This window comes from Panthera onca, chromosome B3, assembly GCF_046562875.1.
Source record: "Panthera onca isolate mPanOnc1 chromosome B3, mPanOnc1 haplotype 2, whole genome shotgun sequence".
Taxonomy (NCBI): Eukaryota; Metazoa; Chordata; class Mammalia; order Carnivora; family Felidae; genus Panthera; species Panthera onca.
In genome coordinates, this window is record NC_138344.1 from 83143376 (window position 1) to 83161529 (window position 18154).

Here is an 18154-nt window from a genome sequence, read left to right on the forward strand (position 1 = left end):
TCTGACCGGCTGTGCTCCAATTACATCCGTCCTGCCCCTCACCTCGTTTCTATTCAAACCAAACTGAGTCCCTGAGATTAAGTCTCTTGCTCATTGTAGCCCTTTTATCCAAGGAATGGCTTCTGCCAAGATTCCTCTTTCTTAACTTTGGCCAGGATGCTTCCCAGATACCCAGGCTCACCTCCGCTCTTCTCTACTGCCAGAGCTTCCCTTAAGTTGAGCCCATCTGAGACCCTCCCTAGTTGTCGCTGGTCCTCTAGCCTTAAATGCTGAATCCTGCCCAGTATTGAAGATCCCTGATCTTAGAGAAGTTCTCAGGGACAGACTCCCAGAAAGCTTCCCGCCACCGTGTGGTTCCTGAGCTGATGGCCATCTTTGCACCTGCTTGATGAGGACCGTTGCAGGACCATCTCTCCTGCTGCATCCCCCTCGGGGCCCTGGAGGTCTCCATTTTCACCCACTCCCTGAACACCTCATTTTCCTCTGAATCTCACCTCCCCCAAATCTCACTTCTGCCTTGAGAAGTCACCTTTTCCCTCTTCTGTCTTTTCTTATCCCCAGTTGCTCAGGTCCCACGGTGAATTAGGACAACACAGAACTAGTCTCTAGAAATATAAATGAGATCCAAGAAAGGGAAGAGAAAGGCATTCTAGTGTTCTCCTGTGCTCACAGGGTCCAATGGCACCTCCTTCAGTTATGAGCCCTCTTGTCTGTGGGGCTTGCCTCTACAGACAAGTACTTGGTCTCTGCTAAACTTTTTTCGTTTGGTTTGGTGTTCTCAGGACTTGTGCAAAGACCTAGGTGGTAGGAGTCAGACAGGGACAGAGAGACCTGTTCAGGCTTATTCTCCAACCTATGAATATGGTCTAAATCTGGGAAACCCATTCCCTAAAAATTTGCCTCAAGTAATTTACATGGGGTTGATATCGTCATGCTGGTTTAGATTAAGTTGTTATGCTGTGGGCTACATGTTTAGGCTCAGAAGACCGGGCTAAGCCCTTATCTTTCAGCAGGTTGGGGGCCACCTCAAAGCCCCCATCTCTTAAAAATAATTAGCTGACTTTCCCACCTGAGCTACTGATTTGATGATCTGTATGCTGAACCAGGCTTCTACAAGGGAATAAGAGAGAAAAGACCAGAGTGCCAGAAGGAAGCTTAATTTTTAAGGTAAATTTGGATTCCCTTAAAGGACAAGTGAAAAATCTCTGAAGATACTCTAAACCCAGGGAATCTATAGTTTTCTCATGCCTGCAGCTTTTTTTGTTCCTATTTGCCTAGCCCTATTCTGTACTTTACATTATATGTGGAAAATAATGCACATAATACTTAGCATTTCCTTTTGATAAAGAAAACGTTTCATATTACTAGTACTGAAATTTATTCCTAAAAGAATGGAGAATAGCTTCCAGATGTATTTTTCTGTCACGGACTTTCTTTCCTAAAGTATTGACAGAGGGGAGGTTTTATCAAGGTCTTTGTGATGGGCTTGTTTATAATGAGAACATATTAGTGGAGCACATCTAAGTGTTTATCACTAACAGATGACTGAAAGGAGCATATGGCAGGAAGAGAAATATATATTTGTCCAAGAAACGTGGCTTGTTAACACTCCCACACTCGTCCTAAACTCTGTGGACATGTACGTACAGCATTGTGCACATCCGCTGGGTATATCAGAAGAAAAATAAAAGTCAAGCAATGATTCCTTCAATATGGGACTGTCAGATAATGCTAATTTGGACATTTTTATCAAAGATGGGAGGATTTCAACTCAAAAGGGCTGCACATTCTGCTTCACTGTGGCTGGCATCTGGGCAACGCTGTGTAAGGGGTTTAGGAAAATACAGGCTTTAGCATTTTTGTACAGCTCTTTATGATAAAACAAGAACAATGAAAGAAAGCATGAGGATTGAGCTCTTCTATAAAATTGAGCTCGGGGGCAAAGAATCCCTTCGTTCAGAAATCTCTTCTGAAGAGTGTCTGTAGATTAGATTTAAGACCAGACGAAGATGAACCTTTAGAACACAGATGCAATTTTTACCTGGCATTGGCCAAAACCAAAGCATTGTTTCAACTCAGATATGACCCATAGAACCCTATTGATTAATTCTTGAAGGAAACTCTGCATTTATTAACTTGCAGCCGTACTCTGAAGCTCCTGTCTTCACCATGGAGTTGTAGCAGAGTGGGGGAGTGGGGAAGGATAGTGATACAGCACAGTAAAGGCCACTCTATGGAGCATTAGGTCATAGAATTCTCTAGAACTCAGCAAGAACCCTAAGTATCATCACCTGATTCTTATCCTCCATTTTTTATCTGAAGAATGCTACCCTGGACAATCTAGTTTACTTGCCAAAATTACCAGACCAGAACTACATCAAATGTTCTATTTTCCAGTTGGATGTTATTTCTATGCCACGATACGCCTTCCATTTTATCATAGCTATGCTATTTCTATAGTTTCATCTTCTTGACATTGTGTTAGTATTTATGCTTGTATGTTTGTATTTAAAATCATTTCCCATTTACCTACTTAACTTTATAAGGGAGCCGTGCTTCTATCGGATGTTACCACTGGGATCTGTACACAATATGGCAGGCTTGGCATTTATGCCAGAATGGATTTGTCGATGGATAAAAGGGATAATTAGAGTTTTCAGAAATTTTCACTTTTTTTTCTAACAAAAGTAATCTTGAGGGAACAAGAGAACGTCAATTTAGAGGAAAACAGAAGTTTCAAATACTCAGAGTGGGGGTTGGAGGAATGCCTATGCCATTCTCTCATCTCTCTGTATTTTCTTCATTGGTGATTCCATTGAACTTGGTTTCAACTATCACAGAGGAGTGGGGAGGGGGACCACCTTCCAAAAACGATTCCTTCAACTATCATCTCTTATGTTTCCAACCCCTTTTTCTAGCTCTCCCCAGGACACCTTGTCCAGGAGCTCTCCAAGCTGCTCAAATACAAAAGGTCCACAGAGAAATCTTTCTTGTCCCTCTGTCAGCAATTCTTCCACTCCCAATTACCATTTAGTCTATCTCATCATCATCCTATGAAACAGGCACAAAACAGGTGCTTCTCCCCAGGTCCCATTGTTGCTCATTTCCACTCCTTGTACCTGCCATTTTGGCCCATCTCAGTCTCTTCTCCTGCTCACACCAACTGAAACACTCCTGGAGACCTGGGCTCCCTGATAGGTTCCCTTTTATATTATTTGTTCTAGCCCTTTTCTCCATCTGGAAACCTCTTTCACCATTCTATGATCATATCTTACACATCAACAATTTATTATAATGCCAGTTTCACATAACCTTCCTGATCCATTTTTCCAAAAGCATTTCCTACCTACCTACCCTGACCTCTCCAAGCTCCTATTCTATATCTTTCTTATGGTGCATACTTGTTACTTAACCAAAATTGTATTTGTGAGTATTTACACTGCGTATCAGGCACATATGTAGGCACTTTATATTCCTTTTCCCTTAATCCTTTCAGCAGCCCTATCAGACCTGGGAAGGCCCCCAGAGATCTATAGTCAGCTGGTCTTGGGTGCAGTTTAGACATAGGATTTTTAAGTACTCCCTGGGTACTCCAACTTTAGCATGGTTGAGAACCACTGGTTTAACTCCAAACCCATTAGCCAGATATTCTCCAAAAGCAGGTATCACCTTTGAAGCTTTAAAAAACAAGCAAATGCTAGACCCCAGCCCAGTCCAACCCAATTAGAATATCTAAGTGACAGAGCCTGGGAACCCATGTGTTAATAAAGCCTCATAGGGTATTTTGTCACATAACCAGGATGGAGAACCACTTTCTTTATCAGACACTGTATCATCTCCCAGTAGTACAATATTACAAGTAATTATACATGTCTCCTCCCACTGTGTAATTCGTAAACTTTTTGAGGACAAGTTTCCCTCTGATTCACTGTGGTCTTCTCCCTGGTACCTAGTAAGGTCCCTTGCACATAGTATGTTTGAGAAACTAAAGCACCAATATTATACCCCTTGATGAAGAAAACAAAGATGCCTTATTAAGAAAATAAAGACACCTTTATACAATACTTATTCTCTTTGTATAAGCTTTTTAATCTCTATTACACTGGCCTGGAAAATCAATTAAGTCATTTCAATTCTCTGAACATCATAGTCACATGGCCATACAGTGCCAGAGTAGGATTTGAACCCCAGCCCTTCTGACAATACTCTTTACACTACATGCCAGGTCTTCAAAACATCTACAAAGTGAAAATTCAACTCTCTTTGTGTTTGAATATGTGCTGTCAGACATGTTTCTAAAATTTGAACATAGCTGTCACATGGGGAAAAAAAACTATCTGCATTATGAAGTCGATTTGGAAAAATGCATTAATTTAAACCCAAAAACCAAGTGTGGATCTAAATAGATACTCCTTTCTTCTCATCAATCTCAACCTCCCTTACTACCAGAGGTACCTACATAGACAAACATATCCTCTGACTGTTCTTTGACATTTCCTGACTGTTTAATTACTACATTCGTTATTTCATTACTTTATCTTTTTTTTAAAACTTTTTTTTAATGTTTATTTTTGAAGGAGAGACAGAGCATGAATGGGGGAAGGGCAGAGAGAGAAGGAAACAGAATCCGAAGCAGTCTCCAGACTCTGAGCCATCAGCACAGAGCCCAATGTAGGGCTTGAACTCATGAGTCACAAGATCATGACCTGAGCCAAAGTAGGACATTTAACTGAGCCACCCAGGTGCCCCTATTTTCTCTTCACCTTAGTTTTTACTGCTTCTCAAAGACTTTTCAAATAACCAGAGCTTCTGGTTAGAAATGAAAACTTTTTTGTTTTTAATTTTTTAATGTTTTATTTATTTTTGAGAAAGAGAGAGAGAGACACACACACAGTGTCAGTGGGGGGCGGGGGGAAGAAGACATAGAATCTGAAGCAGGCTCCAGGCTCTGAGCTGTCAGCACAGAGCCTGATGCAGGACTTGAACTCACAAACCATGAGATCATGACCTGAACCGAAGTTGGAGGCTTAACTGACTGAGCTACCCAGGTGCCCCAAATGAAATCTTTTTAAAGGTTCATATACAGTTTACTTGAAGTAGTGAGTTGGCATCTGGTATTAACTTGTAACATTTCATTCAATATGAATATGAACACAGAAATCATATAGGCATAACAAAGTTGAAATGACACTCCAACAAGACCTAAAAACCTGAATTCCAGGCTTTTGCAATTTCTGAGTTAGGTGAATCTGGGTAGGAAATGAACTTTCTAGAAACCTCTTTTCCACTAAAACAAAAAAGAAAAAGAAAAAGAAAAAAGAAAAGGAGAAGGACCTAAGATAGACTCTCCCAAAATTTCTTTCAAACATGAAATTTTATGATCCCTTAAAATAAGAAGAATTCATTTATTAGACTTTTGGTCAAGATTAAATTAGTAATCAGGCCTCACCCTTATGATTCAGCTGATATTTTAAAAAGCAAACAGAATTATAATGAAATTTGGACACTTCTTTGCAATTTAGAAAGTGTTCACCTCCTTATCACCTTTCACTTTCATAACCTAACTGCAGAATATGATTATCCCCATTTTACAGAAAAGAAAATCGAGATGCAGAGAGGTTGAGCAACTCGTCCTGGGTAACAAAATCAGAAAATGGCAAATCTAGACCCCTATTGGACCCAACTGTGGACCCCATTCAACCCCTCGATGGCCACAGGCAAAGCTGGAGATGGGGGGCGGGGGGCGGTGCACAGGTAAATCTGACATACAGACAGCTCCCCGCAGTAGCCTCTCTGCCTTCTCAAAATGCTTTCTAGCCCAGAAGCCCATAAATTGCTTTGGAATAGAATACCAAGTGGGGATTTATTTATCATATCATTTCTGAGTATTTTCTTGAGCATTTATAGATCTGTTTTTCCAAGAAGCTGAGAGTTCCTGATAAAACAAGACAGATAATGATAAATGAGCATCTACGTAAGCCTAGCTGGGAGGAGGACCAGGGCCTGTTAACACCCCTCCTGTGAAGTTAATCCCATTTCTTTTAGCTATTTCTTTATTAGTTAATGAGGTCTTACAAAAATGTGTGTCTGTGATGGTGTTTTAGCATCCGTGCCTCTAGGAACATTTTCAAATATTCATAAAGTAGCTCGTCTGACCAAAGCTTAAAGCAAAGGTGCATTAAGTATGAATTTAGTCAACTTCAAATGTGGGTGGTCAAAAAGCTGCTCCTGAAATACCCTAAATAATCCTTCTCGTTGGTGTTTCCCGATCTGCAGCTCTGGGTGCAAATGTAAAGGGAACAGGGAAAGAGGTATTCTTTAGGACACCAGGACTCCGAAGAGCAGCCCCATAAGCTTTGATCCTGCCTCTTGACTGACAGCGGTGTGGCTTGCTTTTGGAAAACTGAGTAACTTGAGGGAAACAAAAACAAAATGAAAAAGGAATTACCAGTCAAGCCCCTGCAAAGGAGAGCAGGCATTAGATCCTACTGTTCCTGGGAGGCCAGAGATCTACTTCCCACTTCAGTTCCTTATGGCAAAGAGGGAAGCCAACAATCTCAAAAGATGGTTTGATGGTCAATGATGCATTTTTGGAGAGGCAAACCAAAGGGAGAACTTGGTTAGCTACTAAACCGACCTCCCTGGTACAGTGAATCACAGTAATTACATCTACAACCTAGTTTTGGAGGCCCACCCACACTGTAGCACCATCCTAGGAACATAGAGTACACACACACACACACACACACACACACACACACACACACGTGTGCGCGCATGCCTCCAACACCCTCCTCCCCCCACCACCCCACACAACTTCCATCATCACAAAATACACAAATCCTTTATACTTTCCATACTTTTATGATTTATGTTTCCTCAAAACATCGCTTAAAGAAGTTGACATTATGGCTGTCCTTCTATGTGTAGTTTATAAGCAAAGCAACTTTTAAAAGGACGTCTGTAAAAATACTGTTTAAAATGTGTGACAAAGACGAACCACTTTCATTTGGTTCTAGATGGCTTGGACTATCTAGGGTATACTTTGGCTAAGAAACCAAAAATGACAGCCCAACATTCTCCCTCCTGTGTCTGCACAAGTAACCAAACAAGCCACCAAAATGGTGCAAATTTCCTGATCCTGCTTTAGAACGAGCTCAAGGAACAAATGATAGGCCAAAGTCCTCTGATCTCCAACCCCATAGAGCACTAAATCGCAGCATTACTGGTAACTCAGTGATTTCTAACATGGAATATCTATGCTCTAAAAGGCCCATTCATGTCATGGTCACTAAGACTTGCTCATTGGAGGCTTTGGCCTTTTTGCAATATCAAACCCCCCCAGCAAAGGAAAGCTATGAGCCATACTTCTGAAAGGAGATGGCCATTGTAATCCACTCAGTACAGATCTGGAGACAGACAAACATCATCCATTAACAAGTGCTGATAATGCAAACATTTCTTTTTGCAGCTCATTGCTCAACTTTCTGGTCATTTTAACTGGTTATACGCTTCCTCTAAATGTAAAGAGAGACAGAGAGGTAGAGAGAGAGAGAGGAGGAGGAGGAGAAGAAGAATAAAGGGAAAGAAAAAGTCCTGAAAATAGAATTGCACAATAATAATGCCGCACTGAGAAAAGCTCAGCATATAATATTATTTCTCTTTTGTCCCTGCCTTGAGGACATCAAGGGCACTTTGACAGCCATTATGATTACAGAAGATACAAGCTAATGTTGGTTGTTCCAGATGTAATTTTGCATTTCTTGCAAGAAATACTGTCACATCCCAGATGTAAATTTGACTGTGTCGTGTACTTAATGTTCTATTACAGGTGATTCACATAACAGGCCGGCTACGACTGAGGGTGTCACTATCCCACGGGAGGACCGTTCCCAGCCAAATCATGGGTCTTGTGGTTGTGGCTCATGCCCTGCCTCCCCCTACGATCAATGAAGTCAGAATTGACTGCCATATGTTCGTCACTCGAGTAAATATGGACCTCAATATCATTTACTGTGAAAATAGGTACTTTGTTTTTGTTTTCATTTCCTCTGTTGTGTGTTACACATTGGTGAAGGTTGGTGTTTTCAGCAGTCTGAAGGATTTTACTCTCCCAGTGAGGCTCATTATAAATCCTGATCTTATTTTTAATGGCTGCTTGGACTGACACCAAACATGCTTTTTATTCAAAATTTACATTGCTGTCCTGATTTACATTAGGGACAACAATGGAATGAATTGGGACACCCAGACAGCCATATGCTATAATTAAGACCCATTTTGGCCGAGAACCCAAGGAGAGAGCAGGGCTGAGACGTTTGGCAGAATTATGCAGTGAAAGGTATCTCCTGATGTCTCAGCCAGACCCACTTCCTGACTACTGTAAGGGCCCAGCCTCACGATGGACAGTGTTCATACAGGCATTCAGCACACTGTCTTACTGCCTGCCTGGCTGCTATAACACATTACTATCTGGGGGACTTCAACAACAGGCACGTATTTCTCACAGTTCTGGAGACTGGGAAGCCCAAGACCAAGGTACAAGCTGGGGCTGCTGGGTGGCTCAGTCGGTTGAGCATCCGACTCTTGATTTCAGTTCAGGTCATGATCCCAGGGTCGTGGGTCCCCATATTGGGCTCCTCACTGAGCATGGAGCCTACTTAAGATTCTCTCTCTCCCTTGGCTCCTCTCCCCTGCTCCAGCCACTCTCTCTTCCAGGAAAAAAAAAAAAAAAAAGTTTTTTTTTTAAAAGGTACAAGCTAATTAGGTTCCAGGTGAGAGCCCACTTCCTGGTTTGTAGGTAGCAGACGTCTTGCTGCGTCTTCACAAAGGACGGAGAGCACTCTGGTCCCTTCCTCTTCTTAGGAGGACATTAATCCCATCATGGGGGCTCTATCCCCATGACCTCGTCTAAACCTAATTACCTCCCAAAGGCCCCACCGTCTCATACTATCACATTGGGTAAAAAGGCTTCAATATATACATTCAGTGGTAGGAGGGGCACAATCAGGCCACAACACATGTAGAGGAAAAAACGAGAATTTGAGGCCCACAGAGGAAAAAGGGCGAGAATTTTTCAAAACTATTAAATAAAACATTGTAATCCTGAGGATTTTGTTTTTATAAATTAAAAAAAAAAAAAAGACTTATCGTATAAATGATTTGGCAGTCCTTCCTTACCACTGAGCTGGGATAAAAGGACTTTTTAGCCTCTGGTTGAAAAGTTCACTTTTTCCATTAAGCGCAAAGCAAGGGACAAGGAAATGGGACAGTGCCCCCTCAGACCTTTCACCTAGAAGTCACAAGCCCATCATGAGACTGATTTGAGGAAGAGAGAATCACGGGGCCCAGGGAGAAAAGTGAAGAGGAACCCCGCATGTATCAGCCATGAGAAGGAAGCTTTAGTGATACCATCCATCTGCTGGTGCCACCGAGAGAGTTACTGAGGCCATTTTGAGAGGGTGCTTTTGTCGCACAGACTATTGTCAGGCATAAAGGCAGTGTATATTCACTGAGCCCTGTTAGTGCTTTCAGAGGGGAAATAAGAGCAGAATGGTCAAGCAGCTTGCATAATTGACCTCTCCAGGGCCTCACCAAAGAGGAAGACGGACGGCACCTGCATTCAGTTCCACTGGGAAGCACTGAAGATGTGGAGACCAAGTTAGATATGCCTACCATTTCTGGTCAGGATTTGATTCAGAGGAAAGAATTCACGGGGGGAAAAAGACACCCACCTGAGCTATTAGTGTTCGCTGGGTTAGAAGATACCATGAACCCGTCACTATTATTTAATGAGTAACTCTAACTCTGTTTTTCAAGTTTTGTTGGCATTTGTTAACATTTTTATCATTGTGACTGCATACTTGGCTATGTGAGAGGTCTTCCGGAATGGCCAAAGACTATCAGGAAAGACGGTTAGCCAAAATGATCAGCTAAGGTTCGCAAGTGATAATGAAGGTAGTTAATGTTTATTGAACACTAACTCCACACTCGGCAATGTGCAAAGCTCATTGGGTACACCATCTCATTTAAGCTTCAGGGCACTTCTGGAAGATGGATGTTGCCACTGTCTTCATCAACCTCAGGCAGTTTCAGTTTAGAGAGAAAGGTCAAATGGTATGCCCAATGTCACAATTTGAACCCAAAGGTGACAGATTTAAAAAAAAAAAAAAAAAAAAAAAAAAGGAGAAAGAAGGAAAAAGAAAAAAAAAAAAGACATTTAGCTCCTTGTGGGCCTTCCTGTATCCCTTGTCACTTTTTTTTTTTTTTTTTTTTTTTTTTTTTTTTTACAGAAGTCAGGCTGAGTGGTAAGGAATCAATCAGACTAACCACTGAAGGGGACCTTTCATATCTACCCATCCATTACAGAACACGATTATAGCCCACAAAGCTGTTTATTCTGATTAAAAACATAGAATGCTGGAGATGGGGATCCAAGCCAGGGAGGCGGATACTAAGTCCGATGACCTATGGCTTTGCTTCTTTGAAAACATATGTCGGCTCCCTTGATTTAGATTTACTACCACCACCCTCTCCAAAAAAACAGAGCCTCATCTTATTTACCTGCTCCCGGTGATTGCCCTATCCCAAAGCCCTCACTTAATTTTCATTCCTGTGATCACAGATTGATTAATTCTGCTTCATGGACCCGAGTGCCTTATGGTACCACTCCAGTAATTGAGATCATTTTCTGTGACCCACTTTAAGCTTTCTTTCTTCCCTTTAAAAAAAAAAAAAAAGAAAAGAAAAAAAACTATTTTCCACAACCCCTTATTAGCCAATACAATATAGTATTACTTCCCAACTGAAAATGATACAAGTTATTTTAAAAAGAACTATGTTAAAGGTAATTGCTTATCTGAGGAAAAGGCCTACCCTGTATTCCAGGCACTGTGCTGTGTTCATTTCATTTCGTTCGTTCATCCCCTCCCCAACCACTTCAGTTTTTACAGATAAGGAAACTGAGGCTCACAATACCAAGGGCCATTAGGATTCTAATCCTGATATAGGTCATCAGACTGGTCTGGGGCTTTCTACATGTGTATTAAGAGGTCTCTGAACACTGAGCTGGTCACATTCACCACGGTAAAGGGCTCTGGTTCTGAAGGATTTCATTCAAATAAACAGTAAACTAGAGAATGTCTTCCCAAAAGTATGACTGGCTTTTTCTTGGGGGGGGGGGGAGCGGGGGGAGAGGGGGAGGGTTATTGTTTAATTAGGGAATCGATAACTAGAAACTCAAGCCCTGTGCCCTCCCTCTCTGATGCTTGTTTGGTTTCAGTGCCGATTTTTCCCTCTGCAAACCATTCTTCTCCTCTGCATTCCTTAGCGCAGCCGCAGGCAAAGCCAACATCTAATGTTTTCAGGGAGCTGGCAAATTTCAGAAACGCCAATGAGGGCCTTTTAATGACATCTTTGTTCACTCATTTGCAGAAAGGGGGTGTAAACTGTGCTTGGAAAGCAGCTAATGGTTTTAGGAAAACACCAACTACTCTGTTTTGTACCAGAAAACCATGGGGTTCTGAAAAAAACATTCTTTATATTGCCCCACTTAGTCTCATCTTACCAAGAATTCTTGTTTGGCCAAAAATATTATTTAATGTTTAATATTAGACACTGAGAAGTTCACTCACTGGTAGCGTATTTTAATCATATTCCACATTATGCTGTTTTTGTTTTGTTCCTTCTTTCCCAGCCCTCGGGATCAGACTGAACTCTCCACCAGTGATCTCATAGGTTTCTTAAATATGTCATTTCTAAAGCCTCACTTCCTATTTGGATACATTGTAAGCCATAAACCAGAAAAAGCACAGGGACAGTGAAGAACATACATTAAACAAAAGATAGATTCTGTTTTGGACTGACCAAAACCAGCCTGTACCCGGACAGGGAGGAGGATAATAAACATTTTGACGTCTTTGTGTAAATCAGGCAGATTCCTCCAACATGTTTTCCAATTTCTGTTCCATTTTTCTGTGCTCCCGCCGGAGGACATTGACGTCTGGACAATCAATGACACAGGCTTACACACACGTACTGTCGAGCACAAGCCTGGAAGCGCTGCTGAAATGGTTTAAAAGTTTCTGTGTGGAATCCACCACAAAGTACCAGTTAAAAGGGCCAGGAGTGAAAGCAGAGCTCCCAAATGACTAAGACTAAAAAAGATAATACCCCCAGGCATCTGTATGTCTCAGCATTTAAATTATATCCCTTGAATGCCAATTTGGACTTTGTGCCAAGAAGCAGCTGAAGCCCTTTTTCATGGAAATACCCAATAGAAGACCAATCTGTTTAAATGAAAGGTGTCTCTAATCATTCCGTATAAACATAACATGTTTTTATTTTATTATGTAACCTTGAATTATCTTGGCTTCTAATAAGGATCTTGTATTGTTACTGATTCTCAATAATTTCACAGAATTATGTTGTCTAAATGTGTATTCTGATGCCAAAAAAAAAAAAAGAAAAAGAAAAACCTGTCTCATTATTTAAACACAGTTGCTTCATCTGGTACATTTCCTACTTTTGAAAAAGTCTGTTGTCCGTTAAAGAAATAATCTTGTCTGTGATGGGTTTTCCCTCCAAGTTCCATGTCCTCGTGGGTACCCGCAGTATAATGAAAACTGTAAGTAGATGTATTTCTAAGTCATTGAACAATTTCTATACTTCCCCCTTTCTGAATTCCAGCCTATTTTCTTCTCTTTGCAGGATTAGCGATTATATGGATCTGACCCCTGTAGACATTGTAGGGAAGAGATGCTACCATTTCATCCATGCCGAAGACGTCGAGGGCATCAGGCACAGTCACTTGGACCGTAAGTACCTCCTGTGTGAGGGAACAGCCTGGCTGGCATCATCGCTCTCCGATGCTTGTTTGGTTTCAGTGCCGATTTTTCCCTTGGTGTCTCCCGTGTGCATTTGAGATGACTGTCAGCACACAGTGAGAAAAAGTGAGACCTACATCACTTCCACCTGTGTTGGAATTAGATTGAAAGCTGGACCTCAGGCCTAGAGAAATTGCTGGATGTTTAGGCCCTCACACAGGATTTTGTGTTCTCTTGTGCTCTCTCTCCCATAAAGCCATGGGAAAACCTTTGTCGTAAGTGCTTTCTTGACCCTTTCATTTTCTAGAGAGCAAGTTCCACTCTGAAATGTGTGGTCTCTGTTTCAAGAGATACAAGGGAGAAGACAAGTTCAAATAGACCAGAGACTTTAACAATTCCTACTTGACTAACCACAAAACTGAGGCCCAGGGGAGCTGGGACACAGTGGCAGAGCACGTCGTGTGGATACAGCAGCTCTCAAAGGCAGTGTCTTTTCACTGTATTTCTGGAAAGAGGGTTATTCAAAGGAAAACTTACCTCCGTCTCCCAACTCCCAGGAGAGGGAAACTCATCTCAGCTGTTTGAGTCTGGTTCCCAGCTCCTGACTCACAAGCTGATATCCAAGGTACCTTTTTTGGCATTGGAAGAAAGAAGGACCCATGGTGTTCTGGCCAGGTCCAAGCAGAAACTCCCACACCGGGTCCCATGCAGCTTTTCCTCATCACATTCAGCTGGGCCGTTTACACCGTGTGTTGAGGGCCTCGGACAATCCCATGAAGCATAAGGCACTAGACTACTGAACCTCTTAGCAAGAGGCTGCCCCTTTTCCCACAAGAGGTCCTTTTTATGACCAATCAGTAGAGTCTTCCTAAAAGATGAGGGGCCAACCAGCTCATCTTCCTAGAATGCTCTAAACCCAGTTTTGAACTCTGGTTTTAAATACAGGCAAGGGCCACCAATGAAATACTACAGCGTGACGGTCAAGGTTTTATGTAGAAATGCTAGCCGGGTGGCCTTTGTAATTTACTTCCTCCCCCCGTCCCCCCCCCCCCCCCCCCCGCTTTCTTGCCATGGTTGAGGAGAGCTGGCTCAGGTCTGTCCTGCCCTTTGCTGTTGTTTGCTCATTTTAAACTCGCATCTTCAAAAGCATAATGGCAAGACAGTAAGCCCGCCAAAGCCTCGAAGTGTGAGCATCTTGTGCTGCCTTTTAACTGTGCATTAGCAACACTGATGTGGGACCAAGTTCAGTGTCAAATTTTGTATACATCACGTCTCTGGGAAAAGCCTGCCTGCAAGGCTGCTCTCCAGCAGATTCTACTCCCAACACTGAGTGCGTGCCTTGGTATTGCACACCAGGGATTTGGGGAACACACTTGTTGCTAAGAATGAATGGGTGTTGTGCATCGCAGAAGCAGATGGCTCTTCAATTAATTGGGGGAAAAAAATGATGCTGCTTCCTGAAAAGAAACATCAGGTTCTTTGTAGCTGGGAATTTAGAGAAAATGGAGAAAAATCAGGATCTTTGGAGGAGGCTATAGATATATTTTTGGACTGATATATGCCAGAGATCCAGACTTTAAAAATGAATATACTGTTTTTAGGACACTGTCATGCACCATGCGTGTGGGGGGTGAAGGGTGCTTTTTCATTTTGGAATCTTAATTGAGGTCTAACTTCAGAAACCTGATGCTGACAAAAAAGAACTATGTCATCCTCAGTTATTATTTGGAAAACGTCATGCTATCTCTCTGGGATTTGATTTACAGCTTGAAGAAACACAATTCCTCAGGAACAGTGAGCTAGGGCAATTCATTTCTTCCCATGAAGCAGAGGTCTCCAACAAATATGTTTGATGCCATTCTTTTCCAATCTACTTTTATCTCATTTTCAGTAACCAGAATAATTTGCGAGTGCTGAAAATAAACAACTCCACCATTCACTATTGTACCAGTCTCCTAATTTTTCTGGTATCTTGCCAACTAATAAACAGAGAAGGTATGCTTTTAAATTCTGTGATTTTTTTCATTACTTGATATTGACATACTGGCTATTGCTTTATGATTTAGCCTACTAACAATGATTGAGTTCACTCTTTCAACTCATACACACGACTTCTAATTTTAAGTTCTTTTAATAACCTCAAACACATGAAAAACAAATAAAATGAGCTGATAATTCCGCACAGTAAAATACACTTCACATATTTAGCTATCATGCTGTGGAATAACTCCACAATGTCAAGTAGCACACAATTAGTAAAACTGTAGGGGGAGGAAAAGGAGTGTTTTGATCCTGAAGAATTTTGATCCTAATCAGATTGAAATTTCAACGTTCTTGTAGTGCTTAATATCTTCAATCACACACACACACACACACACACACACACACACACACACACAAATCAAACTGATGCCAATGTCAGGTTTTGCATTCTGTGACTGAAATAAAATGCTAAAATATACAAATGCATCTCGCTTTGTACAATAAACATTAACATCATTATAAAGTAAGATTGAGTCTAAAATTGTGTGATGGAATGTCTGATGTTTACCTAATTCTCAAACCAAAGCCAGCCCAGTAACAAAATGACAGAGCATGTAATAAGTCTTGGTTGTGTAAACATTGGAAGAAAAGGCAAAATGCCAGTGCAGTATCCTGCTCGTCCAAAGCCCTAGGCTATTACTGAAGGATGCCTCAACTGTACCTTCTTGGCAGGAGAAGGTCATGGTGACAGAGAATCGGCTCAGGAATAAGATAGAATTCTAAAACAAAGGGGTGGTTAAAAAATAAACTACATTAACTATTTAGCTTTTCTTCCTAGAGCTATTGGCACAATTCCTGTTTCTGTGCATGAAAGGCAGGTTTTAGCCATCTGATATTTCTGATAGTTTGATATCTGTCTTACACTCCGGTTTACAGATAAAACTTTAAAATAAAAGACTCAATAGTCTTTGAGAACTCAGAATGCTATTTTTCTCACTTATATCTTTCTTCTAGCTTAGGCATCTGTAAATCCATAGATGAACTTGTCTCTAGAATAAGAAAAGTAGAGGGGAATCTCAGCTCCATCAGGAATTGACAACTTTCATCAGTTGAACCAAGAACTCCGGACCACTCACTCTCCCACCAAGTTAACATGAATGGCCCGATAGTTCACACTAGCTTCCAACATAAACAATCAGTAAGAATCGCATTATCCTTACCAACATGGTGGGTGAGTGAAATCCTACTGGGATTCTAAAACCAAGGGGGTTGTAGGCCCTCTTCTTTCACACTGTGACCAAAGACCCCTCTGATTTGTTTTCCTTACACCACCTTACTGGAGTCATTGAACCCAATTTCACTGATTCTCCAGGCCAAATTGACCAAATCACCATTCCACGGTTTGAATTTTAAACTACTCATATAAGCGATTATTTGAGCATCTTTGCCTATCACACTCTCCACTTCTCCATTGCTCAGGAGGTATTGGCCTGAAGATGACCAGTCAGGTCTCCCTGGAGTCCCAGATCCCGGTTAGCTAGTGCAGCCATCTACTACTCTCGCCCTGCCTTTAGCCCAAAATAGAAGGGCAAACCACAAATGCTAAACCGAACAGAGAAACATATTTTGCATCTCTCTTTCGTCCCTTTTAGTCCAGCCTTCTGTCTATAGAAGTTGCTGAATTTGTCTTGAGATACCCCTAGGGTCCTTTCCAGGTCAAATCAGCAATGTTTCTAAAACCTGGAAAGAGTGGCAGAGAGAAACTTCCCTTTACAATGTCGTGCTCCACTAGCAAGGCTCAGGGCTCTGCAGCCGTGGGACTTTAGAGAAAAGGAGCCAGAAAGTATAGAACTGGTAGCAGTTTTCCCTTCCTAGAACCTTAACCAGGATGAAGAAACTCTGTAAGAGTTATTTCACAAAGAAAGAAGGACTTCTGCCTTGTCTACAAGATCTCGTAGAATTACAAAAGGATGGGCTGCCCAATATATTTGGAGGATGTTAAAAAAGAAAAAAAAATACAGTAGCCTAAGCATTTATTTCTCAATTACAAAATTTTATCCTTCTTAACAAAAGTAATACACAGCTACCTGGCATAATGCAATGCATGCTGTTTTGCATCAATAACCCCTATGCTTCCCTCCTGAAGGCGTCTCATCGCCAAATGCAAGCCGACTGCTTAATGCAGGACTAATTAGTATATCCCCTTCCAGTCTGCAGGCCCTCCATTGTAATTCCTTCCCAGCTCATTTTTTTCCACAACCGAGCATCAATCAAAGTAAGTGCCCTGCCTGCCTCGGAAACACAAGATGTCCTCCATGCATTTGTCATCTGCCACGCAAACAAAGGGGGAATTTAATTGTTGATTTGGGTATGCAGCCATTGCACACAGTAAAGGAAGCTGCAATGAAGGGAGAAAGGAAGGCACAAAGTTTGGTGGGTGGGCCGAGTGCAAATAGCACAGGGGACTTTTTTTTTCTATCTTTCGATCTTAGCCTTTTTCGGGGCTGGGCCTTCAGGGATTTAGCTGCAACCTGATCATTGGTTGGACTTTTTCCCAAAGCAAATGAGTTTTTCCTCTTCTTCCGTATGAATATGGAAATGCCCATGAAAAGAAATATATGTAATAGCTACCGTGTCAGACTTTTTTCAGAAGCCAAGTCAGCCCACGTCATGTGCCTGTCCATTAACCAAAAAAGATGCTCACATGGAGAAGAAATAAAGTCAGGTTTTTATGTAGAAGTGAATTGCCAGTATTATTTTATGTCTTTTTATTTTTTTTCTTTTTGAGGAAGTATGGATTTTGGCTTTTCCAGTCTAAAGGCAGGCAGAGAACAGAGATCAGCAAGGGCCTAACTATCAGCTGAGTGTCCTTGGTCCCTGCGTTTATAGAAATACAGAATTTCAGGCCTACCCCCAGCTAACTGAATCCTCATCTGCAGTGAGCAAGATCCCCAGTGGACTCCCATTCAGGTTAACGTTTGAGAAGGATGGACTATACTAGCATTTAGAAGGCATTCTTGTCTTACATGAAGTAAATACAAATTGACTAACAATCTTAATGGCTTCATTTTCCTCTTCAGTTGGCTGAATCTTGTGAATAACAGTAAAATAGAAGTAGGGAATTGGATACCGAGGGTATCTCGGTCAGTGCTCAAATGAAACAAGTATGTGATTACTTGATAAAGAGAAGGACTTCTTTACAAAGATGTCAGGTATTAGCCTCCTCCACTGATATTCAAGAGAGTATAAATGGAAGTAATCGTCAACATGTAAGCAAAAGGAGGTCTTCAGTTTTTTCCCCAGGTTAACATTTTTTCCATGTGCTTGTTGCACATGTGAATACAAAA

The 18154-nt window shown here is 41.5% G+C and overlaps 1 protein-coding gene and 1 long non-coding RNA gene across 11 annotated transcripts in view; one reads left to right on the forward strand and one right to left on the reverse strand.

Annotated features, from left to right (window-relative positions):
* The window catches only part of NPAS3 (neuronal PAS domain protein 3), an 858324-nt gene that overhangs the window by 820368 nt on the left and 19802 nt on the right, over positions 1–18154 (forward strand). For all 8 annotated transcript variants that reach the window (XM_078448332.2, XM_078448333.2, XM_078448335.2 and 5 more), the window contains 2 exons: positions 7832–8025; positions 12709–12815. In XM_078448332.2, coding sequence (XP_078304458.2) covers positions 7832–8025; positions 12709–12815 — 301 coding nt within the window. The remainder of the gene's footprint in view (positions 1–7831; positions 8026–12708; positions 12816–18154) is intronic.
* Positions 1–18154, reverse strand: part of LOC144616669 (uncharacterized) — a 215239-nt gene that overhangs the window by 107865 nt on the left and 89220 nt on the right. The window lies entirely within an intron of this gene.